At 45.9% G+C, this 26,584-nt stretch overlaps 1 protein-coding gene across 7 annotated transcripts in view; it reads left to right on the forward strand.

Moving 5' to 3' along the window:
* The window catches only part of SLC13A3 (solute carrier family 13 member 3), a 94,850-nt gene that overhangs the window by 2,145 nt on the left and 66,121 nt on the right, over positions 1 to 26,584 (forward strand). The window contains exons 2-4 of one of the 7 annotated variants that reach the window (XM_082362825.1): positions 6,039 to 6,156; positions 19,104 to 19,194; positions 19,488 to 19,562. Coding sequence is in view for 2 of the 7 variants with exons in the window: in XM_082362828.1 (XP_082218954.1) it covers positions 15,031 to 15,141 (111 nt within the window). In the remaining 5 variants the exon portion in view is untranslated. Of the gene's footprint in view, positions 1 to 6,038; positions 6,157 to 11,650; positions 15,142 to 19,103; positions 19,195 to 19,487; positions 19,563 to 26,584 lie in introns of those variants that run through there. The other 6 variants (XM_082362823.1, XM_082362824.1, XM_082362826.1 and 3 more) reach the window with 6 other exon arrangements.

Genomic DNA, 26,584 nt, shown 5'->3' on the forward strand with positions numbered 1-26,584 from the left:
CAAAAATGACCTCTGCAGGCATTAAGAGGGAGAGGGAGACACCGGAGACTGGAGACACTTCACACGTGATCCCAGCAGGAGTATTTCCTGTCTTCGTACTCAGCCCATGGCCAGGGCAGGGAAATAAGGATTAACAAGCCTTCCTAGGGGAGCAGTGCATTCTTCTCCTAGTTCAGTGTCTCACAGAGGGCTAAGGAACCCTCTGCAATCCCAGATCCCTCAAAGTCCACAGGGGACAGACAGCCTGTGCTTTGCACCGATGAGCCAATGGCACCAGCAGCAGCGTGTGAATTCCCACCAGTTATAACAAGGGTTATAACGGATGAGGAAACACTCTTAGCAATGAGGAGTAGGACGTCCTAGGGTCACAATAAGTGACAGAGCTGGGATTGAAGCCCACATTTTTAACAACCGTTAACTTTATTGAGCAGTTACTAAGTTCTTTGCGTGCATTAACCCATCTTACAGAGGAGACAGCTGAGGCCCAGAGAAATTCAGTCTTGCCCAAGGTTACACTGCTAATGAATGGCAGAGCCAGGGAAATGTGATGTGACACAGATGTGTCCAACACTGAAAAGGACACAGGGCCACATCTCCTGGGAAATTGTGGCCAGTCCGCCGGCCACAGAATGGAGTTACCCAAGCCTGGCCTCCTGAGTGCCCTGTATAGGCGTGCTCTTATTAAATGATCTGAGCTGGCCGAGAGGAGATGGGAGCACCTGCACTCATGAGGCACGTGGGCTATAATCTCTGCCATAACTGAGGACGTCAGCCTGAATCCTGATCCTGGTTCCAATACAATTTTATTTACAAAAACAGGCAGCTGGTTTGTGGGCCACAGTTTGATGTTTTAAAATATCACATTAACATACTTGTCTCAGTTAACTGAGTTTTAGGGGCCCCCTTGAGTTTGTGCCCTAGGCAGGTGCTTCTCTTGCCTCGCCGGAGTCCTAACCCTGCCGTCACCAACTGACAGAGCCCCTGACAGTGAGTGCCCACGTCCTTACAAGGGCCTGCCCCAACCCTCTTTCTGGAACTGGGTATATCCTCTTTTGTCTTGAATTCAGGGCCCTGCAACTCCAAAGGACTGAATTCCCCTTTCCCCGAACCCAGTGGAGTGGCTCTCCTTCGCCACCAGAGGTCGCAAGTTACCGTCATTCTCTGTGCAAAGAAGTCAAAAAGAAACTTCCCTCCCCTTCCATCCTCTCTTTCACTCCCTTCTCTCCTCCCCTCCTCCTCCTCCTCTGTCCTCCTCCCCTCCGCCTCCCTTGTTCTCCTTCCTCTCCTTCCCTCTTTTCTTTCTGTCTCCCTCCCTTCCTCCCTCCCTCTCTCCCTTGAACTTGTTCATTTATTCACTCAACACCTTAGCTGAGTGTCCAGATGTGGTGGGCACCATGCTTATCACTCAGGATCCTAGTGAGCAAGACAGACCAGACGTGGGGACGTCTAGTTCCCTCCCGCCTTGATTTTGTCATCCGTTCTCTCACTCACTAGGCATTTAGCAAGCATGCTGGCTGTGTCCAGCTCAGTGCCAGATCCTGAAGAAGCTACAGTGACGAGGAAGTCCCCCTACCACTATCCCAGTGCCGCTGCAATCAATGGTTTCCCCACTGCTCCCTGTCCCCCCACGCCCCACTTCTTCCCTGGAGCCCCCTGCATTCTTCCTCACTCAGCAGCCAGAGACACCCTTGTAAAGCCAGAGGATGCCACTTCCCTCTTCAGAAGTGTGATGGCTTCCATCCCATGTCTCCTTGCTCACCAGCTGCATGGCTTGGGACCCCCTCACTGTACCTCTGAGCCACAGTGTCCTCATCTGTAAAATGGACTAACAGTGGTGTCTACCTCGTGGAGCTGCTGTGAGCACTCTCCTGGGTCGGAATTCCCAGGAAGCACACTCAGCGATGCAGTTTAGCGTATAGGATGTTTATTAAGGTGTCAGCCTCCAGAGAAGGGAAGGGAGGGAAGGAAGCAAGGGAGAGCGGGGGCAGAAGTGGGGCTGAGAGGCAGACCCAACAACAGCCTCAGCCAGCCTCCCCGCCCGGTGGAGGGGGGTGTCTGCAGCTACAATGGCCCTGCAGAGATGTCCCAAGTTGGGCAGAGATGGCCAGGCCTTCATAATCTCACATCACCCAGACATGAGCGGGCCACCCCTGGAAGGGTTTGGGCTTGGATGAGACCACTCTGTTTGTGACTCGATTCCTGAAGGGGAGAAAGATGGAGGCTGCCTGCTGACCACATCTGCATCTGGGGCAATTGGTCCTTCCTTGAAGAGGGACTGGGTCTCACATCAACGCCCCCGTAAGCATTAATGAAATAATGCACGTAGAGCACTACTGCAGTGCTTGGCACATCGTAACAATTAGCTGTTGTTGTTATTATTATATAATTTATATTGCTACTATTTTTAGAGACCAACAAACAGGCAATTATAATACAGCATCATTTGCTTTACTTTATAAGCCAAGAATACACAGGTGCACATTGCCTGGCCCCAACCCTAATCTATCTGAATCAAAAGGTCTCAGGCTGGGCTGAGAATTTTCATTTCTAACAAGTTCCAAGGTGCTGCTGAGGCTGCTGTTCTGAGACCACTGACTTAAGGGAAATCAAGGTGTTTCATGGGAAGATCAGGAAATGGACGCTGGTAGGGCAGAAACAATAGTTCTTTGCTCTACCCCTTTTACAGAAGAGGAAGCTGAGGCTCACAGATGCTAAGCACCTTGCCTAGAGTCATCAGCCTGTATGGTAGAGACTGTGCTAGACATTGTCTGTTGCCTACTAAAAGCCAGCCCCCTTATTCCTTTTGGACAGAGCCTGGATTTGTCCAGGTATTTATTAGGTGCAGATAACTTTATCTCAGAGAAGCTCAGATTGGTCCCTGATATAGGGGTGGGCATGTGACCTTTTTCTGGCCAATAAGACACAAGAGAAAATTGCTGAGTTTGCTTTTGGGGAAGATTTTGCTTCTTACAGAAGGTGAGAGAATTCCAATCCAAGAGCATGGGATATCTTTCTGACCCCCTTTTCTCACTTTGGGTCAGCCACCCGGTTCTTCCAATAGGCAGCCATGCTCCCATCTCAGGGCCATTGTACTTGCTGTTCCCTTTGCCTGTCACACTGTTCCTCACACATCCTCACATGGCTACCGCCTTCACTTCCTTCAAGTCTCTGTCAAACACCACTTTGTCTTCCATGAGCACCCTGTTTAGAAGCTAACACCCCCAGCCTCAGCCCTCCCCATCACCTCCCCAGCTTTGTTGCCATCCCATTCACGAGCACCTGCTACCGTTTATATTCACTTGCTCATTTGCTTCTTGTCTGCTCTGGGGGGCAGAGGGTCCTGTTTGCTACACTGTCTCAGCCCTTGTTTCTCTATTGGTGCCTGGAAGGTAGTGGGTGCTCAGTAAACATTTACTGAATTGAACTGAATTCCCTCATACAAGCCCAGCCTGCTTGTTGGAAAAAAACCCAAGGAGCCACGTGAGCCTTCCTGCCGCTATGCCAAACTCACACACACACACACACACACACACACACACACCACCCCCACCTACCCACAGTCTTCCCTGCTGGAGGCAAAGCAGAGTAGGGTCCTGGCCTGCAGCTTGGAACAAAAAACAGTCAGAACCCTGGGGGCTTGGTGCCGATCAAAGGCCTCCTGATGTTTGTAAACCTTCGCTCTCTGCCCGGGATAGAGGGGGTTAGGGGGTGGCCCAGAATCCAGAGTTAGTTGTAGCTCCAGGCCAGGGGAGTCCGGGCCCTGCCCCTTTCCCCGTAGAGAGGAAAGGCCCTGAGAGGTCAAGTTGCTTGACCCCCTCCCTCCAGGGTATCTCAAGGGGTGACTTATCCCAGCCCCAGCCTCAGCCCACCTGCTGGGACTTGCTTGAAAGCCAGTATTGCTCTTGGAGCTGTAGAGGCCTTGACCAAGGTGTCACGCTGAAAGATGCTGACCGTGGTATGGGCCTCAGTGAAGGGAGTGGGGGAGGCACTGAGAGTCCCTTCCGTGCAGGTGAAGTGGAAAGTGGTGCCCATACTCTCCCCTCAGGCTCTCTCCCCTCTCCCTGCTTTATGTTTCTTCATAGCACTACACACCATGTGATATGCTATATATTTCACTCATGCATCTCGTTATAGAGCTGCCAAAATAAAAGCTGTATGAGAGCAGAGACTTTTGCTTCATTTGATCACTGCCATAGCCCAGAAAGATGCCTGGTACATAGTATGCGCTCAATTCATATTTGTTGAACGAATGATATGCTTGATTTTGGTCGATGTTCATAGTAATAAAATACATTTTATTTAAAGCATGTTCAGCTATTCAATAGTTGATTGAACCCCTGCTATGTCCCAGGCACTGGGACTGTGGCGCGGTAGGATCTGGACTCCTTATTCTCATGGGGCTTCATCTAGGAGGGAATAATTTCAAATGGTGAATCATGCTGTGAAGGAACAACTCAGGGGGTTTTATACAGAGGGAGTGTTGCAGAGTTGAGGAAGGCTATGTTTCATTAAATTAGGTAGTCACGGAGGCCCTTCTGAGGAGGTGACGTCTGAATTGAGACCTGAGTGAGGAGAGGGAACCAGTCACTGTGAAGGGATGGCGGGGAAGGAGTGGGGAGGAGAGATCCAGGCAGAGGGAGCAGTCAGTGCAAGAACTTGGCATGTTCAAGGAGCAGGAAGAAGGTCACAGAGAGGGTGGCACTCAATGGTTGAGGGGAAGGCAGGTGGGACGTGGAGTTGAAGTATTAGGCAGGATTCAGTCATTCACGTAAGTGACCAGCACAGTGCTTGGCACATAGCAAGCCCCTTAGTAACTGAGCTGATGAGTATAATCAGTGTGTGTGTGTGTGTGTGTGTGTGTGTATATATATATATATATATATACACACACACACACACACACACACACTTTACAGAGGTTGTTATTTGCGTATTAAAAAGAGGGGTAGCGATGTGTATCATTAGAATTTCAGCTCTACTGTGCGCTGGCCGTGGGACCTTGGACAAATGTCTTAATTTCTCTAGCCTTAGTTCCTCATCTGTCCAATGGGCATACCAATGGGAATGAAAATAAATGGTAGTCAAACCATCCTCTGTGGAAGTTCTTTAAGAATTCCCTCCCCCGTCACACACAAAAGATAAAACACACCAAAAAAAAGAAAAAAAAGAATTCCCTCCCACACTCTACTTTCTTTTCAGTGTAAAGGGGGAAGAAACAAAGGCAGGGAGCTAATTAGTGGGTCCAGCCTTGGAGCCCCCTTGCCCCCTGTAGAGTTCTAAGTCAACCAGCTAGAGGCCTTATGTCTGCAGACTCTCCTTCCTATAAGAAGCTCTTCTCCAGGTGAGAAAAGTAATAGTGGTGGTAACATTTACCTATCGCTGTGTGACAAACTGCTCCAAAACGTAACGGCATAAAACAACCATTTATTATGTTTGCAGATTATGTGGGTCAGAACTTTGGACAGGGCAACCCAGGGATGTCTTTGATCTACCACGTCTGGGGCCTTAGTTGAAAGGCGAGGGGCTGGAATTATCTGAAGGCTCATTCACTCACATGCCAGTTAGTTATTGCTAGCGGCCTCTTGGGAACCTCGGTTTCTCTCCATGTGGTTTTTCTGCCCGGTTTAGTTTGAACTCCAAATATGACAGCTGGGTCTCAAGGGCGAGAGTCTCACAGAGTGAGGGAACCAGGCAGAAGCTGTACCCACTTTATGGCTCAACCTTGGAAATCACATCGCATCCATTCTGCCATGTTCTGTTGGTTGGTGCATCACAAGCCCCCACCCACTTTCCAGAGGTGGGGACATACACCCCCAACTCTCAGTGCGAAGTGTTACTCACATTGTAAGAGGAGCATATGGGATGCACACATAGGATGGAAGATATATATTGGTGCTGTCCTTGGAAAATCTGCCACAAGCAGAATAACAATGGCCAATTGTTGCACACTTACTATATGCAAGTACTGTGCTATACCCTCGCCTGTTAATCCTCCTAACATCCCTATGAGTTACATACAATTTTTGTTCTCATTTCAGATAAAGAAACTGAGGCCCAATGGAATTAAACATCTTGCCCAGGGTTGCATAACAAGCAAGTGGTACAGCCAGCATTTGAGTGTTGCTTCATCCAGTGCGGGGTGACAGGCTCAATAAGGTAATGAAAATGGATTATTATAAGGATTAAATAAATTAATACATGTAAAGTGCTGCAAACAGTGCCTCACATATTGTAAGTGCAGTATATGTGCTTGCTATTATTAATGCTATCATTATTATTATTACTACATTTGAGTCACCAGATTGATACCTCTGCTCTAATAGAAGATATTTGTACTCTGAATCTCTCAGCTGGTTCCAGAAACAGGGAGCCAGTCCAGGGGCACTGGGTGCAATATACCCTGGTCCCAGTTGCCTCCATTTGGGCTTTGGGGAATGGACTTGAGTTTCTATGATGTCAGCTGGTCCAAATCCCCAGGGCTCGTTTTTCCGGTTTGGAGCACCCCATCCTCCCACACCCAGGCCTCAAATGTCCAAAGTGCTCCCTGCAGGGCCTCGCCGACCATCCAAGGCTGTCTGACACTAACCTGGCTAGAACCTTTGATGAAGCCGACTATTGGGCTGGCTCAAGGTCAGGTCTCCAACTTGAAAGGACATGGGAGAAGGTTTCATCACAGCCTGCAAAGGGTCCATTGGGAAATAACTTGCCCTAGGGGTTTACGGGAATCATGGCAGCATGACCTGGATAGGAAGTGAGCACTGCACCTGTTCCAGGGCCTTTCTCTTGCCATCTCTTGGTTTCCCAAATTTCAGATCTTTGCATCCAATTTTTGGAATTTTGCCATAACCATGCACTTTCCATACTAAGGGTTACTTAGTATTTTTCTTTGAGTTGCTTCACATTGTAAACTTCAATAGATTTAACTTAAAAGGAGGATTGTTTTAAAATCATGGGCTTTAGTTAAAAAAAAAAAGAAATCACTTGTCCTAAGTCAAAAGTAATTAGAAGAATAAGTAAAATAAAAAGAAACCAGTGCTGTCCAGTCGCAGCAAGATGTTGAAGTCTCTGGCCCTGAAGTCTTCTTTGGCTGTTACAAAGAGAGGAGTTACCAATGATGAGGTGTTAAAGGGACACTGACACCCAGCCGAGACCCTCTCTGTGGTGTAATGAAGAGTTAAAGAAAATTGACACAGGGAATAACTTTCACTCTGTGGGATTAAATGTTATTTAAATATTGTCTAGTACAACATAAAATGATCTGTGTTTCCTTACGGGTCTGCCTCTCACGTGTTGAGAAATATTCCACCATCTAATTCGGTCTCAATGACAGCTCCTTTCTGTCCCTCCCTCAGAGATCTGAAGACATGTCCACAGAAAAACCTGCACACAAATGTTCATAGCAGCATTATCATAATAGCCCAAAAGTGGAAACAACTCAAATATCCATCAAGTGATGCATGGATAAATAAAATGTGGTGTATTTATACAATGGAACATTATTTGGCCATAAAAATGAGAGAAGTACTTATACATGCTACAGTGTGGGTGAACCTTGAACAAAATCATGCTAAGTGAAAGAAGCCAGACACAAAGGACCACATATTGTATGATTCCATTTATACAAAATGTCCAGAATAGGCAAATCTAGAGAGACAGAAAGTAGATCAGTGGTTATCTAGGGCTTTGGAGGTTGCGGGGAGATTGGGGGTTGGTTGAGACTGTTAATGGGTGTGGGGTTTCTTTCTAGGATGATGAAAAATTTCTATAATCGATTATAGTAATGATTGCACAACTTTGTGAGTATACTAAAAACTATTGACCTCTTGGCTTTAAATGGATGAATTGTATGCTATGTCAGTTATATCTAAGTAAATCTGTTACTAACATAATGAAAGCAGAATCTGTCACTCTGCTTAAATCCCTGCAGTGGCTGCCCTTGTCATTGAGGGTGGAATGCAAAATCCTTACTCAGCCTTTCAAGATCCTGTGTCTTCTAGGCGCTGGCTGCCCTTCTGATCACACCTCTGTACCCAGTTCCTTGATGACTCTAAGCCAGGTCTTGCTTGCTCTTGCCTCAGAGCCATTGCACTTGGCTTTTCCTTCCTCTTGGAATGCTTCCTTCACATACTCAGAGGGTCCACTCGCTCACTTTCCTTGGGTCTCTGCTTAGCTTAAGGCTCTTAGTCACCTAGTCATCCAGGGCTTCCCTGACCACCTTATCTGAAATGGTGTTCCCGCTCCCCCATCACAAGCCATCTCCCTCTCCTGCCTTATTTTCCTCCATAGCACTTGTCATCTTCTCATCTTTACGCCATAATACATTTTACTCATTTGTTTATCATTTGTCTCCTCCAACTCCACCCCCCCCCAACTAATTGAAGTTTCCAGGTAGGCAGAGATTTTAAATTTTTGGTCTTATTCATGATTGTATTCATAGCCTGGTATATAGTTGCCATGCAGTCAATATTTATTGAATAAAAGGAGTAATGAAAGGTATGTATGATTAGCCCCAAGTTTACTGATGAGGGAAACCAAGTCTGGTATTTAAATATTCATTTAGTAAACATTGACAGAGCACTTACCCCAGACCACGCCCGAGCCCTGGAGATATTAAGTGGCAAAATTTCGGTAGAACTCAGGAGGGCCATGAGAACCAGACTGAAGTCTCTAGATGTGAAGTTATAGAAGCCAACTCAGATTTTGCATCAGGGAAATGATTCCACCAGAATCTGACAAAAGATGGATTAGCTTTTAGGGGTGTGGGGAGTTGGACAGCAGGGGAGTTGTTCCAAAAGTGGCTCTCAACCCCAGCTGCACATTAGAATCTGCTGGGAGCTCTTAAAAATCCTGATGTTCAGACCACATCCCAGACAATTAAATCAGACTCTCTAAGGGCAGTGCCTGGGCTTCAGCATTTTTAAAGCTTCCAAGGTGATTCCAAGTGCAGCCAGGGTTGAGAACCACTGTGTTAGATGGTTAGAGGAGTGTTGATGGCCCTTGTTATCTGATGGTACTGAGTATTAGGAAACAGCTTCTTGAGTGCATATGCTCAAATTGTTGACAACTCTCAAATATTTGAGGGGATGAGGTGTTATTTACTTTAATGTTCACCGTAAAAGTCATATTTCTTGTATCTAATAAACACACCTAATGAAACATATCTAATAAAACATATACTCTGAGTCATTACTATGTCATGGTTAGGCATGGGGACTCTGGAGCTAGACTACTGGGATTTGAATCCTCCTTAATAGCTGTGTGTCCTTGGATAAGCTGCTCAGGCTCTCTGTACCTCAGTTTCCTCCTCTGCAAAATGGGAATATATTAGGATCTACTTCATAAGGTCATTTTTGTGTTCAGTGAGTTAAATCATATAAAGCTCTTAGAACAGGGCCTGGCACAGAGTAAGTACCCAGTGAATGTTGGCTGTTATTATTCATTAATAAATAAGATATGAAGCCAACATTCCTTGAGCATTTGACATAGATCACTAATTTGATTAAATTCTCTTGAACAGTATAAACTGCAATTATACATTTTAGTAAATCTGATTCTTCTGAGTGGTTCAAGCATATTAAACAGTAGACCAGGGACTTCCTTGGTGGTACAGTGGTAAAGAACCTGCCTTCCAATGCAGGGGACGTGGATTCGATCCCTGGTAGGGGAACTAAGATCCCACGTGCCACGGGGCAACTAAGCCCGCGTGCCACAACTATTGAGCTCACGTGCCTCAACTATTGAGCTCACGTGCCTCAATGAGAGAGCCCAGTGCCGCAAACTACAAAGCTCATGTGCCCTGGAGCCCGCGCGCCACAACTAGAGAGAGAAAACCCGCATGCCACAACTAGAGAGAAGTCCGCGTGCTGCAACTAGAGAGAAACCCGAGCAGACCGTGAGCCATGACGCAAAGATCCCACATGCCTCAACAGAGATCCCGTGTGCTGCGACTAAGACCCGACACAGCCAAAAAAAAAATAAGGAAAATAAATAAATAAAATAAATAAATATATATATATAAAAAAACTAGTAGACCAAGTATATACAGATTCATTGTGGATGAAACTCTTGCATACTCTTACACCAAGATAGGTTACAAAAGTGCTGACCCCATGGAATTTAGTTTATTTCTTATTCATATTTTTAGAAAATCATAGTTTTAAAAAATTTATAGATAGAACTATAGAAATTACATAAGCTGAACACCAGAGAGAAAATAGACTGAAAAAATGAACAGAGCCTCAAGAATCTGTGGGATTATAACAAATGGTCTAACATTTGTGTCATTGGAGTTCTGAAAAGAGAGGAAAAAGAGGAAGGAACATAAAAGTATTCAAAGAAATAATGGCTGAAAACGTCTCAAATTTGGCAAAAGAATAAACCTACAGACTCAAGAGGCTGAGTTAACTCCAAACAAGATAACTAAAAGAAACTACACCAAGGCATATAGTCAAACTTCTGAAAACTAAAGACAAACAAAAACACCTTGCAAGCAGTGAGAGAGAAATGACATCTTACCTCTAGAGGAAAAACAATTCAAATGACAGCGAATTTCTCACCAAAATTCATGAAGTCCAGAAAAAAGTGGCATAACATTTGTCAAGTGCTGAAAGAAAAAAGCTGTCAACTCAGAATCCTATATTCAGTGAAAATATCCTTTAGGAACAAAGGGGAAGTCAAGACCTTCTCAGATGAAGAAAACCTAAGAGAGTTTGTTGCCATTGGACCTACTCTAAAAGAATGACTAAAGGAAGTTCTCTAAACCAAAAGGAAATGATAAACAAAGGAATATTTGAATATCAGGAAGGAAGAAAGAACACAGCAAGCAAAAATATAGGTAACTGCAATAAACTGTTTTCCTCTTGGGTTTTCTAAATTATGTTTAATGGTTGAGGCCAAAATTATGACATTGTCTGATGTGGTTCTAAATGTATGAGGAGGAAATACAAGATAATAATACTATAACAGGGTAAAGTAAAGGGACATAAAGGGAGATAAGGTATCTATACTTTACTGAAATTGGTACCAGTAGACTGTGCTGAGTTATGTACATACAATGTAATAGCTAGAATAAGCACTAAAAAATCCATACTAATAAATGCACTCAAAATCACTATATAAAAATCAAAATGGAATTCTAAAAAATATTCAAGTAATCCACAGGAAGGCAAGAAAAAGAAAACAGAGAAATAAGAGAGATAGAGGTAGAGATAGAGAATAGATAGAGAACATATAGAAAACAGAGTGGCAGATTTAAGCCCTAATATATCAACAATTATGTTAAATGTAAATGGTCTAAAAACACTAATTAAAAGACAGAGCCTAGCAGAGTGGAGTTTTTAAAAGCATGACCCAACTGTATGCTGTCTGTAAGAAACGCACTTCAAATATAATGATATATGCGTATTGAAAGTAAAAGGATAAAAAAATATATATGGCAAATGGTAGTCAAAAGAAATCATAAGTGTCTATATTAATATCAAAGAAAGTAGACTTCAGAACAAAGAAAGTTCCCAGAGACATAGAGGGACATTATATAATAATGAAGGAGTCAATACACTAAAAGATTTAGCAATCTTAAATGTGTATATGCCAAGCAACAGAGCTACAAAATATGTGAAGCAAAAACTTCACATATGGTTCTTTGACCATAGTGGAATCAAATTAAAAATCAGTAACAGAAAGATCATAGGAAAATCTCCAAACACTTAGAAACTAAACACCTCACTTCCAAATAAGCCATGGGTCAAAGAAGACATCTCAAGGGAAAATAAAAAATACATTGAACTGAATGATAATGAAAATACACCACATAAGATTTGTGAGACACAGCTAAACCAGTGCAGAGAGGGGGAATTTTTATCATTAAATGTATACATTTGAAAAGGTGAAAAAGATCTCAAATCAATAATCTAAGCTCCCACTTCAATGTCCTAGAAAAAGAAGAGTGAGAAGCATGGAAAAAAGAAAGATAAGCCTAGAAATCAATGAAATTGAAAACAGAAAGACAACCTCCAAGCATTGTTTCTTTGAAAAGAGGATTAAATTTAAAAATCTCTAGTAAGACTGACAAAAAGAGAGAGAAAAATGCAAGTTACCAAATGAATGAATCAGGAGTGGATGAATGAATCAAGGATATCACTATAGAACCTGCAGACATCAAAAGGGAGTACTAGAAACTCTACATGCAAACATTTAACAATTTAGATGAAACAGACCAACTCCTCAGAAAATATAAACTACCACAATGTACTCAATATGAAGTGGATAATTCAAATAGCCCTATAACTGTTAAGAAAATTAAATATAAAATTTTGCAAAAAATTAAAAAAAATCTATAGGCCTAGATGGTTTCACTGGGAAATAATACCAAACACTTAAACAAGAATTAACACCAATTCCATGCAATCTCTTCTAGAAAATAGAAGAGAAGGGAACAATTCCCAGCTCATTTATGAGGCTAGTATTAACCAGATACCAAAACCAGACAAAGGCAATAAAAAAAGAAAAACTACAGACAATATCCCTCAAGATTATAGATGTAAAAATCTTTAATAAAATATTAGCAAATAGAATTCAACAAAATATAAAAATAATTATACATCATGATCAAGTGGCATATTCCCCAGGGATACAAAGCTGGTTCACTACTTGAATACCAATCACTGTAATCCATCATATTAATAGGCTAAAGAAGAAAAATCATTTGATCATATTAATTGATGCCCCCTCCCAAAGCATGTGATAAAATTCAACACTCATCCATGATAAAAACTCTCAGAAAAATAAAAATAGATGGGAACTTTCTCAATTTGGAAAGGAGCATTTACAAAACACCTACAGCTAACATTATAGTTAATAGTGAAAGATTGAATACTTTCTCCCTGAGATTGTGAATCATGCAAGAATGTTCTTTTTCAAACTCTTATTCAACCATAGTGCCTGAAGTTCTAGCCAGTGCAACAAGGCAAGAAAAGTAAATACAAGACATACAGATCTGAAAGGAAGAAATAAACCAGTTCTTATTTGTAGATGACATGATTGTCTATATAGAAGTCTGAAGGATTTGACAAAAAAAAAAACACAAAAAAAAAATCTCCTAGAATAATTAATGAATTGAGCAAGATTTTAGGATATAAGATAAACATACAAAATTCAATTTTACTTCTATATACTAGCAGTGAATATATGGATCCTGAAAAAAATAGAATACCATTTACATTGCTCAAAAATGCAGTACTTATGTGCAAATCTAACAAAACATGTATAGGACTTTTAGGCTGAAAACTATAAAATGCTGATCAAAGAAATCAAAGAAGATCTAAATAAATGGAGAGACATACCACATTCATGGATTAGAAGAGCCAACAGAGTAAAGATGTCAATTATCTCCAAATTGATATGCAGGTTTAATTTTTGTAGATATAGATAATATTATTCTAAGAATTTACATAGAAATGCAAAGAAACTAGAATATCTGAAACAATTTTGAAAAAGAAGAATAAAGTGGGAGGAATCACTGTCCCTATTTTCAAGACTTATTATACAGTTACAGTCATTAAGACTGTGTGGTATTGGTAGAGGGATAGACAGATCAATGGAACAGAATAGGGAAACCAGAAACAGATCCACCAAATATGCCCAACTGATTTTTGACAAAAGTGCAAAAGCAATTCAATGGAATAAAGATAACTTCTTAAACAAGTGAAGCTGCAGCAATTGGTCAATGGTAGGCAAAAAAAAAAAAAAAAAAGAACCTCAATCTAAGCCTCATACCTGATATAAAAATTAACTCATGGACTTAAATATAAAACATAAAACTATAAACTATCAAACTTCTAGAAAAAAATGTGAGAAAAATCTTCAGGATCTAGGGCTGTGCAAAGAGTTTGACACCAAAAGCGTGATCCAAAAAAGGGAAAATTTGATAAATTTGACTCCACCAAAATTACAAATGTTTGCTCTTCGAAAAGTCTGTTAAGAGGATGAAAAGCCAAGCTATAGACTGGGAGAAAATTTTTGCAGACAACGTATCTGTCAAAGGACTGGTATCTAGACTATATAAAGTACTCTCAAAACTCAACAGCAGAAAAAACGGTCCAATGAGAAAATGGGCAAACAACGGGAGGAAATAATTTCCCCCAGAGAGGATATACAGATGGCAAAGAAGCACGTGAAAAGATGTTAAACGTCATTAGCTGTTAAGAAAATGCAGACTAAAACCACAGTGAGATATCTCTACACCCCTATCAGAGTGGCTAAAATAAAAAATACCACTCCAATGCTGGCAAGGACGTGGGGAAACTGGCTCACTCATACATGGCTAATAGAAATGTAAAACAGTGCTAACTCTTTGGAAAATCGCTTGGCGGTTTCTTAAAAAACCAAGGGTGCAACTACCATACAATCCAGGATTGTACTCCTGTGCATTTATCCAAGAGGAACAAAAAGACTCCTCCAGGCTTCAACCCACAGATGACTGACCCACCGTGGGAGAAAATAAGAAAAACAATATCAATAGCAATAACTGCCAGCAGACCTCTTGTCTAGTAGAGACCATTATTGTCATCACCCCCACTTTGTGGTTGAGAAGACTGAGGTTCAGAGGCAGTTGTCAAGGTCACGCAGCTAGTATGTGGCAGAGCCAGTACCTGAACCCACTTAGTACTAGTAAGTGATTTCATCTTCCGGTTGTCAGTATGGCCCTTTTCACGGGAGAGTAAGGAAGGGTTCAGCCAGTTGCCCCAGGCCACATAGCTGGAAAGTCAGGAGGTTTAAACCGGAGGCTACTCTGCCTTCTGGGCTGGAGTCCTGTTCCTTAGTTCTAGGGTCGAACTTTTCCTAACTTTCCCGGATCTCTTTCGCCCAGTCCCAGGGGAGCAGGCACCACCCTTTTCCTCCGGGAGGCGCAGGGAGAGGGCGGGTCCCCAAGCGCAGTCCCCTCCCCAAACCCTCCCCCAGGCTATAAGCCGGAGCCGGGGGGCCAGGCGCGGGCAGTCCCGGACTGGCCCGCTCCGCGGGGCGATCGCGCAGATGTCGGCGCTGGCGACAGTGGCCAAGAAGGTGTGGAGCGCGCGGCGGCTGCTGGTGCTGCTGTTCACGCCGCTCGCGCTGCTGCCGGTGGTCTTCGCCCTCCCGCCCAAGGTAACGCCTCCTTTGCCTGTGGGCCCCCCGTTCCGCGTCCTGGGCGGCCGCGCAACAGGCAGGACCCTCTCCTCCCGAGCCTCTGAGGCGGGACACCGCTGAGGTCCCAGTCTAGACAGATTTCACCAGACCCCCTCGACCGTCCCCCCTTTACCCTGACTTGGACGGCTGTGAACACCTCTTGCCGCAGTTCCCCTTTTCCAGCTGCTCCTTGGAGCCTGGGTCCCACCTAGCCTTCTGGATCTTCTCACTTCTACAGGAATGATTTCTTTTTATTGAGCTCTAACTATGTGCTTGGCGCTGTGTTGCACATTTCACTTGATAATCACAAGGAACACTTGATGAATGCCAAGCTGTGTAACCTGGGGCAAGTCATTTAACCTCCCTGAACTTCAGTTTACTCATTTGTAAACATGGGGGAAACGATAATGCCAATCCACTGGGTTGTGGTGAATATTAAATGAGGCAATCTATGTAAATCTCTTAGAACTAAGCCTGATAGTAAGCTTAGGCACAGTAAGTGCCTACGAACGCACAGGCTGGTCTTATTTCCACGCGCCTTATATGATGGGGACGGCCAAGGTTTAATAAACGCTTACCGGGAGCAAGGTGCAGTGCTAAACTTTGCTTTATGTGCATCATCATATTTAATCCAGACTGCAAGTGCCCCTCAGAGGGGGAAGATTATTTACCCCATTTTCCAGAGGAGAAAACTGAGGCTCGGAGAGAAGTGACTTGCTCACAATCACACAGCAAGCAGCTGAGTGGGATTCAATCCCTGGCTTATCAGAATCCAGAACATGACCTGTTTCTAGACTCTCAAAGGAAGTAATCCCTAGAAGATCAAAGGCTGTAGATTGAGGTCAGGAGTGTCATGATAAAAGTCACCACCAATGGGAGCTGGAAGGAGATGGTACTGCAGGTCCCTGTTGGGTCCCTCACCTCTGCTCAACCCATTTGCAGCATCATGGGAGGGCACTAGGCTCATTAGACAAGGCTTCTACCTCCAGGAAGTTGTTTCATTTTCCCTCAGTGAGATAGTAAATGTTCATAAAAGTAAAAGTAAAGAGAGTGTGTAACTTAGTGGCGGATTACCCAGCACCACCAGCAGAGACCAGGGGAGCTGGGAGAGGTGTTCAGAGAGGGACGCCTGGAGGAAGGAGCCCTCCTTGGTCCCAGGGGGTGAGGAAGTGATACGAAGGAGATGGTGTCAGGAGATCCAGGGCAAGTTCTTTGGTGTGGAATTATCCAAGCAATTAGACTTTCTTGACATGCAAGAGAAAAACAATAAATCCTGGTGTAAGGATTAGTTTGCTTATTCAAAAACTAACCCACCCCAGACCACTCGCTGACTTCAGGACCTTGGACCAATCTCCTTTCTTCTTTGGGTCTCCCTTTCTTTGTCTATAAAATGAGGCGATCTCCATGCTAGCTTCTGAGATTTGATGTGAGGGGCTGAGTAAGGAAGTTACCTCGCTTTGTGAAGCATCACCGGTGGAAGGCTGGATGGGTCTGGGAGGTCCCAGGCGGAGCTCTGGGGAAGAAGTGATGAAACACACACAGTCTCTCTCCTCAGCAAGGGGTTCTGAAAGCTTCTCTCTGCTCTGCCCTCTAGCAAGATTTGTGACCTCAGGGGCAGGTCCAAGTGTTATGGGGCCTGAAGCAGGTACTATTTAAGGGGCTCTCTTTAAGAAAAAGCATACAGATTTACAGATACAAAATTCAGTACAGGGTTTGGGAGTGGCTCTGAAGCTTAAACTTCATTAGCTTCACAGAGAATCCACTTCCATATGATCCCCAATGTGCACATGTAACAGCGAATGCCTGACCCTCTGCGATGGTGGTGAGCCTAATAAATAAAGTGTTTCATTGAGTGCTTCACTCTTCTTATGTGCCAGGCTCCATGCTAAGAGTTTCTCAGGCATTGTCCTATATAATGTCCACGTAATCAGGGAGGCAGCTGCTGTTAGCGTCCCTGTAGTACAGGTGAGGAGATGGAAGCTCAGCAGGGTTAGGTGACTTGCCGAAGGTCACACAGCCAGTACAAAGCCAGAATGCAGTGTCTGTACTTCTAACAGCTGCATTTTATACTCTTTCTTTCGTTATAATTGACTAAGAACCTCTCCTGTTTCCCTACAGATCCCTGGTGGGTACTCTTGGTGTGGCCCTAGATGTCACTACCTTTTAAAGTGGCTGATAAGCCAGGGCCTCCTCCCAGGAGGCAGGTCTGACTTCTTGGGAGATCTTAGCCTCCCTCAAAATCTCTGTCGGCACACTCAAAGCCCCCTCCTCCATGTAATATGCACGTATTTATCATATTATATTATTATTATATCCTTGGATATTAATAACTGACATGTCTCTTAATGTACAATGTGAATAAAAGCATCCTTAGAGAATAATGAACAGAGAAAATTGCTGTTTTTATTGATCTGTGACATACATTTAAAGCAAACAGAGTGGGTGTGCTCTGCACACATACTTTCAAGACAATTCCTGTAACAGTAACCAGTTTTAATCCCGTGATGACCTCCCCAGACAAAGGCTGGCAGTCTAAAAAAACATTGTGCTTTCTGTGCAAATGAAGCTTCAAGGCAAGTGTCCTCCGTGTCCACCCCACCCCCAACATCAGATTGCTGCTTCTAAGCCGCTCTCACCTGGAAACTCTGGAGCCACCTATGCCGGTCATAGGGTACACCTGGGTCCCCAAAAACTTTTGCAAAATTGTAGGTATCGGGAAAGAAGTCTGAGATCCTTGGCACTGATCATTTGCCCCTCGCTGGGTTCTGTTTTTCCGGCTTGATAAGGTCTACAGGCCATTGCTGCTCTGATGTTCTAGAAGTCTGTGTGATCGAAAGGGTTGGTTCTCATACACCTGTCCCCCGGCGACTGGTGAGGGAGGCTGCAGGGAGGCTGGGGTTAATCTGAAGGGTAGAGCCAGGGGGTGGGGATGGCAGGGGATGGGAACAATTCTTACATTATGTCCTCCTGGCTTGGAACCCTGTCAGCAGGGGTGAAAAGGAATGGGATGCCCTTCTGGAATGCAGTGGCTGCAATTTCCAGGGCCACTGGGGATCATGGCTCTTGCCACAAAGAGTGCCAGAGACTAAGGAAGTCAGGACACTGCCAGAGGGACCACCTCAAAGTTTTCCAAGAATGGGCATCTTGGGAGGTGGATATTAGAGGACCGGCCTTGGGCAGCTAGAGGGGATGGATGAGACTATTAAATCAGGCTTGCAAATCTGCACCAGTCCCATGTGTTTGCAGAGAAATCTTGCCTCCTTTCCCTCCTTACACCCACTGAAAGCAAATTTAGCTGGACTGGCCATCTGGCCAAGATGAGTTCTTACAGTGGGTACTCATAAGTGACTCTTTCTAAGGATGCTTTGAGGAGGAGGAGTTTGGGGGAGGGGGTGCTCTGGGCAGGACTGCTGCAGAGTGTTCTACAGGCTGTGCACTGCACAAGGAGACCTGAGGAGGCAAAACGAGACTGAACCAACCTGCACTCCACATGCCAAGCTGTGTACTCTGGTGCAGTGCTGGATCCACCTGAGGAAGAGCCCCTTTTCCCAGTTTGCACAAAGGCGTCAAGTCTGGCTAGCAGCACACTTGTTCTGGGGCGGTAGTACATCTGTGAAGTCAGAGGCCCACTTTTTTTTGCATATGCCTAATTCTTGGGTGGAGGAAATTCAGGTGGGTGACCAGGAAAATGGTTTTTTCATTCCCAGTTTTGAGTCTTTGGAATCAGAACTGGATTCTCATTCCACATCATTGCTCTGTGACCTTGGGCAAATCATTTGGCTTCTCTGGGCCTCAGTTTCTTCATTGATACCATGCCTATAACATCACCTTCCTCCCTGGTTATTATTTGGGCCTAATGAAATCGTATATTATACTTGCACCATAACTTCTTACTTTTTTATTCAACACTCAAGGTATGTTTTAACTCTCCTATTTTGCAGATGAAGAAACTGAGACTCAGAAGTAAGATGATCAAAATAGCATGGGCCTCGGAGCTGGGAAGACCTGGGTTTGGGTCTTGGTTCTGAAACTGTGAGTCAGGGAGCTTGGGTTGGAGATTTCACATTTCTGAGCCTCGGTTTCCTCACTTGTGAAGTGGGGAGAACTCACATGCTTCCCAAAGGACTACTATGGGACTTAATTAAGAGAAGATACAGAAATTGTCCAGTGCCGTGTCAAACGTGGTGGGAGTTTATAATAATAATAATTGCTAAAAATTTTTTCCATTTGCCCCACACTGTTTTACATGCCTTTCACATTTTAGTTCATTTACTCTTCACATCGGCCTTAAGAAGTAGGAATAATGATTATCCCCATTTTTACAGATGAGGAAAGTGAGGCCCAGAGAAGGACGGAAGTTGCCTGAAGCCTCACAGTGAGCTGTGAGTGGCAGGGCGGGGGTGAGTGCCTCCATCTCCCTCTTCTTGTCCAGTGATTCCCCCATCTCAGGCTCCCAGTCATCACTGTTTTATTCTATCAACATTTCAATTAATCTCTGAAGCCTAACTTCTAGATTAGGGATGCGGGGAAGCAGAGGTCAAGCTCCCTTATTTTCGTTCAGATTATAGTAAGCCCTCAAGAAAGGATAGGAACAGCTAATATTTATTGATTACTTACTGGAAGCTCAGGCCCCCTCTCTCCCTCTGCACCAGCCACACTGGCCTTCTTGGTGTTCCTTAAATATCCCAAGATTGCTCTCACCTCAGGGCCTTTGCACGTACTGTTCCCTCTGTCTGAACTGCTCTTCCCCCCAGGTGTCTGCAAGCCTTGCTCCCTCACTTCATTCATCTTAGTTCAAAGATGAACCTCCTCAAAGGCCTTCCCTGGCCACCCTATCTAACATAGAATACAAAAAATCCTTTACACTTTCTTCTCTGCCTTATCTTACTTCATGGTCTTCATCACTATCTGCCAATATATTATGTATTTAAGGAACGGGCAAGTCAGAGTAAGCAAACTTAGGACTGGCTAGTTCAAATAATTTCAGTGGGCTCTGGGACATAGACACTGTCCCTAGTTGTTTGGTCCCTGGCCCTGGATGATTACGGCAGGCGGATAGTGGCCTGGAGTGAGAGAGCCCAATAAAGGAGGTGGTTGGGGGTGTGGGCTCTGGATTGGCTGGCTTACATTTGAAAAACTGATGCACAGGTGAGTTGTTTACTATCTCTAGGAATTAGCTAGCCCTGGGAGAGACAGACACTCCAGGTTTAGCAAGGTCCCAAGATGCCAGAGCATCAGATTCAGAAACTTGAAAACATGGTTGTTACAATCTCCCATACTCTTCTCTTCTCTCACTATGGTCCAGCCTCATAGGCCTTCTTTTGGTTCTTTAAACCTGCCAAGCTTGTTGCTACCTCAGGGCCTTTGCACTTGCTGTTCTCTGCCTGGGATGCTCTTGCCCCTGATCTTCCACAGCTGGATCTGTCTGGTCATTTGGGTCTTAGCTCCAAAGGCACCTCCTCCAAGGAGTCCTCCTTGATTACCTTTTCTCAAGAACACTTACTCTCCTCACCGTACAAAGCACTCTCTAAAACAGCTTCCTATTTTATTTCCTTCATGGCATTCATCCCAATCTGAAGTGTTCATTATCTGTTCACTGTCTGCCTCCGCCACTAGGCTGTGAGTGATGTAAGGGCAAGACCCGTGTCTGTCTTGTTCCCTGCAGCATCCCCAGTGCCTAGGACAGCGTCTGACACATAGTAGGTACTCGGTAAACAAGTGAATGAATGAATTTGCATTTGAACTCAGGTATCTCTGATTTCAGAAGACGTGCACTTTCTAAAACCCCAGACTGCTACTAATTTGTGGAAGATGTGAGCTGGAATCGGTGTTTCCAGCCCTTTCGTTTTTCAGTTGGGAAGACTGAGGCCCAGAGGGCACATGGAGGGACTTTCCCAGCCCCTCCCAGCCAGGTGGTCTCAGAACCCTCATCTGTGCCCCCTCCATGCTCTCCCGCCAGGTTTCACCCGTTGCCCATACAGACCCCTTGGCCTCGGAACCGCTCCTCTGAGGTCCAGCCAACTTTCCACTTTCCCGGAGCTCCTGCCAGGTGTGTAAACAGGCCAGTGCGATTCCTGGTGATGCGGCAGGGAGCAAGATCGTGTTTCCTGACCTAACTCGGCAGGACAATGCCCTCTGGACTGATGAGCAGGATTTCAGACACCCTCAGACCTTGAAGACACAAAGTCAGCATCCTAGCTAGGCTGGACCTGGCCAGGGCCTGGAACAAGTGACACAGGTGTGCCCGAACTGCTCTCTCCAGTGGAGATGCACCAGGGACGAGAGAGATACACAAGGCCACGCCATCTCTGGCAAGCCTCCATTTCCTCATCTCAAAAATGGGCATAATGAAACCCACCTGCTTGGAAGACTTGACAGTGCCTGACGCATAGTAGGTACTTGGTAAAGAATTGAGGCTCTTTCTGTTATCTGCAAAATAGGGGTGCCAGGCTCTCAGCTCTGTGTACTTGTCCCTGAAATTCATAGGGGGAGGGGCAGCCAATGGGAAGGAGCCTGTGCTGGGCGGGGGGTGGAGGAAGGCAGGAGGACTGATACACAGGACAGAACAGTGATCCCCAGTCCGATAAAGACATTGGAAAAGGTCTGGGGAGGCCAGCATGCCCCTCCTGGCCAGCCCAGTGGTTCCCCTGCCCAGTTCCTTTTGCTCTACTCTTCTGCGGGGTCCTCTCTCAGTCTGGGCTGAGAGAGGGATTTGATTTCAGCCGTATTAAGCTCTCCTACAGGAATGTGCTGGTCCCTGGGAGGCTCAGGAAGTGAATTCAAGTTTGTTGATGTCCTGGGCCACATGCCTTATTCATACTCTCTCCTCTGTCCCCCAGGAGGCCTCCTAAGAGCCATAGTCAACACCTCTCTAGCATTTATGAAGTGCCAGGCACGGTTCGAAGCACTCAAGATATGCTTGCTAGCTCGTTTATGCTCGCCCTGGCTCTGTGGCGCAGGTGCTGCTATTATCTACATTCATAGATGAGGAAACCGAGTCACAGAATGGTTCAGTCACTTGCCCAAGCTCCCACGTTTTGGATGTGGCAGAGCTGGGATTCCGACTCTGGCATTCAAGCCCCAGAGTCTGTGCTTTTAGCCGCTGTGTGACGCAAGGGTGATGGACCCATTTTACAAATGAGAAGGCTGAGGCTCAGAGAGGTGAAGTCACCCGCCACCTCACGGCCACTGAATGAGTAGTGAGGCTGCCAATCGAGCGTACGTCTGCCTTGTTGAAAGCCCACACTCCTTCATGGTTCAGTGGAGGCAACGGGGAAAGGAGTGATTGTGCCGGGTGTGGTGGGGGACATTAAGAAAGGCTTCCCAGAGGAGAGACCTGTCATTCTGACACTGGAATGGGAGTTTGGAGGTCTCAGAGGGGCCTGAAGATAGGAACTAACGTGGCTGGTCAAACATGATAGGTAGGAGCTTGGATTTGGGTGCTTGGGTTCAAATCTTGGCTTTCTAATATGCTGTGTGACCTTGGGCCAGTTACTTAACTTCTCTGTGCTCAGTTTCCTCATCCGTGAATGGGTATGATAATAATTAATGATGCTTGTAAAGGGCTCAACAGATGTTGCCTGCCTTCATGGATTAATCACTGCCTGTGTCCTGGGCTCTGGGAAATCCTTTAAATCAGGGTTCTTAAGCATTTTGCTCCCCAGGAGACATTTGGCAGTGCCTGGAGACATTTTTGATTGTCACAGCTGGAAGGAGCTGCTACCCGCATCTAGGGATGCTGCTAAATGTCCTACAGTACACAGGATGGCCCCCACAACAAAGAATTCTCGGGCCTCAAATGTTAGTGGTGCTGAGGTTGAGAACCTCTGCCTTCAATGCGTTAGTTTGTTTCATCCCCCAGCAGGCTGTGAGGCAGGCACAGTCAAGTCCAATTTTCTGTCAGGGACACTGTGTCCCGGAGAGGGGAAGTGCTTGCCTGTGGACACACAGCCTGGCCACAGAAGGCCTCCCAGGGTGGAGGGGATTTGGAAACGGAGGGCGTTCCAGGCAAGACAAAACACCCCCTGGCCCTCCAGCCCCGCTCCGGGCTCTGCTGCATGGAGCTGACCCGTTCCCTCTGCCCTCTGGGCTGTCAGCGGGCGGGAACAGCCTCCTTTCCCTTGGCTGGGAGAAATAACAAGAGAGGCCCTTGTTTGCTGCCACCCACAGCCCGGATTGTCCCCTCGATTTCACATGCCGCTTGCACCTTACTCTCATGACAGTCCACTTTGCTGGCTGGCTTGGGAGGCCTGGAGAGTGGGAGAAGGAAGGAAAAGTCTTCCTGCTCCTTTTAGCCATTTCCTGCCCCTGTCTGGAGCCCCCTTGGATTTCTCTGGAAAGGGCTGGGACTCAGCAAAACTTCTCCTGGTGCCCGAGCTGGGCATTTTACAACACAGAGTCCAAAAAACAGAAGTGTAGGCAGTTTCCTGAGACATGAGTCCTGGGAACGTGGTCTGCTGTGCCGACATCTGGGACTAGAATGTGGGGTCTCCAGGCCTGGGGGAGCTGGCAGAGGCCTGATGCAGGGCCCTGCCCGCGACCCAGCTCCCACCTCTTGTTGGGGAAACTGAGGCTGTCCTGAGAGGCTCTTCCTACCTCCACTTAACTGGCCATCTACCTGGGAGACCTGGCTTCCTTTCCTGCTCCTGATTTTCTGTGGGATCTGGACCTCCTTCAGACCTTGGCTTTCCTCCACTGGACAAGGGGTCTGCCCAGAATCACTGGGCTGGTTTGTCCCCCAGAATCACTTTCTGAGGGGGAGGGGCAACATCATGAGAGTATGAACTCTAACACCAGATTTCCTGGACTCCAGGACGGCTCCCCCACTTCCTGGCTGTGTGACCTTGGGCAAGTTACTTAGCCTCTCTGTGCCTCAGTTTCCTCCTCTGTGAAATGAGGTGCACTAATGGGACCTACCTCAGAGGGGTGTTGTGAAGATTGGTTCAGATACCTAAAATACTCTGGGCTGCTCCTGATCATAAGAGGTATTAGGTAAATGTCTGTTGTTACTATGGTTGGCAGTAGTAGTATTGTTATTTGCATTACAAATGAGCCCGTGGATCCCGTGGCAGTGCTTTATAGGGGATGAGACTTTCTTCTGCATCCTACTGGCTTCTTCCCTTTACTCTCTGTGTAGGTTCTTGGGTTCTCTGAGCCTCCATTTCCTCCACTGTATATGGAGTAAAGCTCATCTCCTAGGAGCTGCTGGGAAGATTAAATGAGATAGTGCTTATTCAGAGAAAAATCCCAGTGAAAGTTCCCTTTCCATTCTTTTTTTTTTTTAATTAATTTATTTAATTTACTTTATTTTTGTCTGCATTGAGTCTTCGTTGCTGCACGCGGGCTTTCTCTAGTTGTGGCAAGCGGGGCTACTCTTCGTTGCGGTGCGCAGGCTTCTCTTTGCGGTGGCTTCTCTTTGTTGTGGAGCACGGGCTCTAGGCACACGGGCTTCAGTAGTTGTGGCACGTGAGCTCAGTAGTTGTGGCTCATGGGCTCTAGAGCACAGGCTCAGTAGTTGTGGCGCACGGGCTTAGTTGCTCCGTGGCATGTGGGATCTTCCTGGACCTGGGCTCGAACCTGTGTGCCCTGCATTGGCAGGCGGATTACCAACCACTGCACCACCAGGGAAGCCCACCCTTGCCATTCTTATTCTTGCGCTGAAGCCCAGAGCCCCAAAGGCCTAAGAAGTGAGGGATTGTGGGCAGTGGAGGGTCATTGTCAAGAGGGGCTTGGAAACTCCACAGGTCAGGCCTTAACAGCAGGGGTCAGCTTTCCCATCCCCCACTGCATCAGCTCCCAGGATGCCTGGGGCAGGGCCAGCTGGACCAGAGTGGAGGTGGGATGATGGTAAACGGTAGAGAATTGAAAATGTCAGGGGCAGGGAAGACCTCAGTGCCCAGGAGAAGTTAGGCTAAGTGGTGGGCACACAGGATGCAGCCTCAGATGATCCAGGATGGACCCCTGCCAAGAACTTGCTCTGTGGGGGGAAGCAAGACACTTCCCTTGCCAGCCTCAGTTTCCTCATCTGTCTCATGCACCCGCTTGCCTCATGGGGCTCTGGGAGGAGCCAGGGAAACCAAGCACTTTGTAAACAGTGAAGTACCCTGCAAATAGTAAAGTACAAATAGGGATCCTGCCCATCTTGTTCACTAATATACTCCTAACACTTGGCAAACAGGGTGCTTAATAAATATGTCCAGAATGAATATGGAATCAAAACAATATTTCTTTAGTGTTTCCTGTGTGCCAGACACTGTCCATAAGTGATTATTACATTTAGTTTAAAAGTATTAATTGAGCACCTACTACATGCCAGCTACTATTCTAGAGGAACACGGCAATGAACCAAATAGTCACAAATCCTTATACTTAAGGAGCTGACATTTTAGAGGGGTAAACATTAAAAACAAACAAACAAAAAAAAGCAAGCAGATAAATAAGTAAGATCTATAGTATGTCAGATGTTGATAAGTGCTATGGAGAATAAAATCAGAGAAGACAGGGAGCCTGGAATGGAGGTAAGTGCAATTTTAGAGTCAGGAAGATTTCGAGAAGGGAACATTTGAACAAATACCTGAAGGAGATGACATTGGAGCAAAGACTTGAAGGAGGTGAAGGAAGGAGCCCTGAGCGCATATAGAGGAAGATCATTCCAGGTGAGGGGACAGCAAGTCAAAGGTCCTGAGGTGGGAGCATGGAGAGTGTTCAAGAAATATCAAATGGTCTTCCTGGGTCCTCGTGACAGCCCTTCCAGGAGACTGACCCCTGGCCCCCTGATCACAGGGAAACTAAGTTGAAGATCTTAGACGGGATTTAAAGGCAGATCCCAACATAATGCCTTCAGGCTGGATTTTACTTCAACCAGAGAAAGGCTTCCTTCCCACACCAGGCCTCCAAAGGTGTGGGACAGGCTGTCAGGAGCAGCGAGAGGTGGAGAAGCTCTGAGCGGGCTTTAAACACACCCGCCACCCATGTTGGGAACTGAAGGACCCTTTGGACAGATGGGGAGACTGAGGCCCACACAGAAGAAGGAACTGCCCAAGGTCACACAGTCAGTTGGCCTCTTTTTCAGAAGCACATGCTCTGTCCTCCTCTGGCTGAGCCAGGCCGCTGGGGACTCCTGGGTCCCATGCAGCTGCCACCCTGCCCCCAGCTGCCTGTCTGGCTCATGAATGATTAGCGAGGCCTGGGCGGCAGTGGGGTGTGAGCTGCCCCAGGAACGCTTTTAATGAATGGCTCGAAGAACTTTAACTTGTGACAACACCTGCTAATAAGTCCAGGGGTCTAACACAGTCCGTTCCAGAGGAAGGGGTAGGAGGATAGAGTGGCTGCCTCAGAGGTCTCCTGGGACAAGTCCCCCCCCTCCACTTTCTCCTCTTTCCCCCATTGAGTCTTGAGCCCAAATAGACACAGGTGGCTCCTA

This window comes from Balaenoptera borealis, assembly GCF_965194805.1.
Source record: "Balaenoptera borealis genome assembly, chromosome: 16".
NCBI lineage: Eukaryota > Metazoa > Chordata > Mammalia > Artiodactyla > Balaenopteridae > Balaenoptera > Balaenoptera borealis.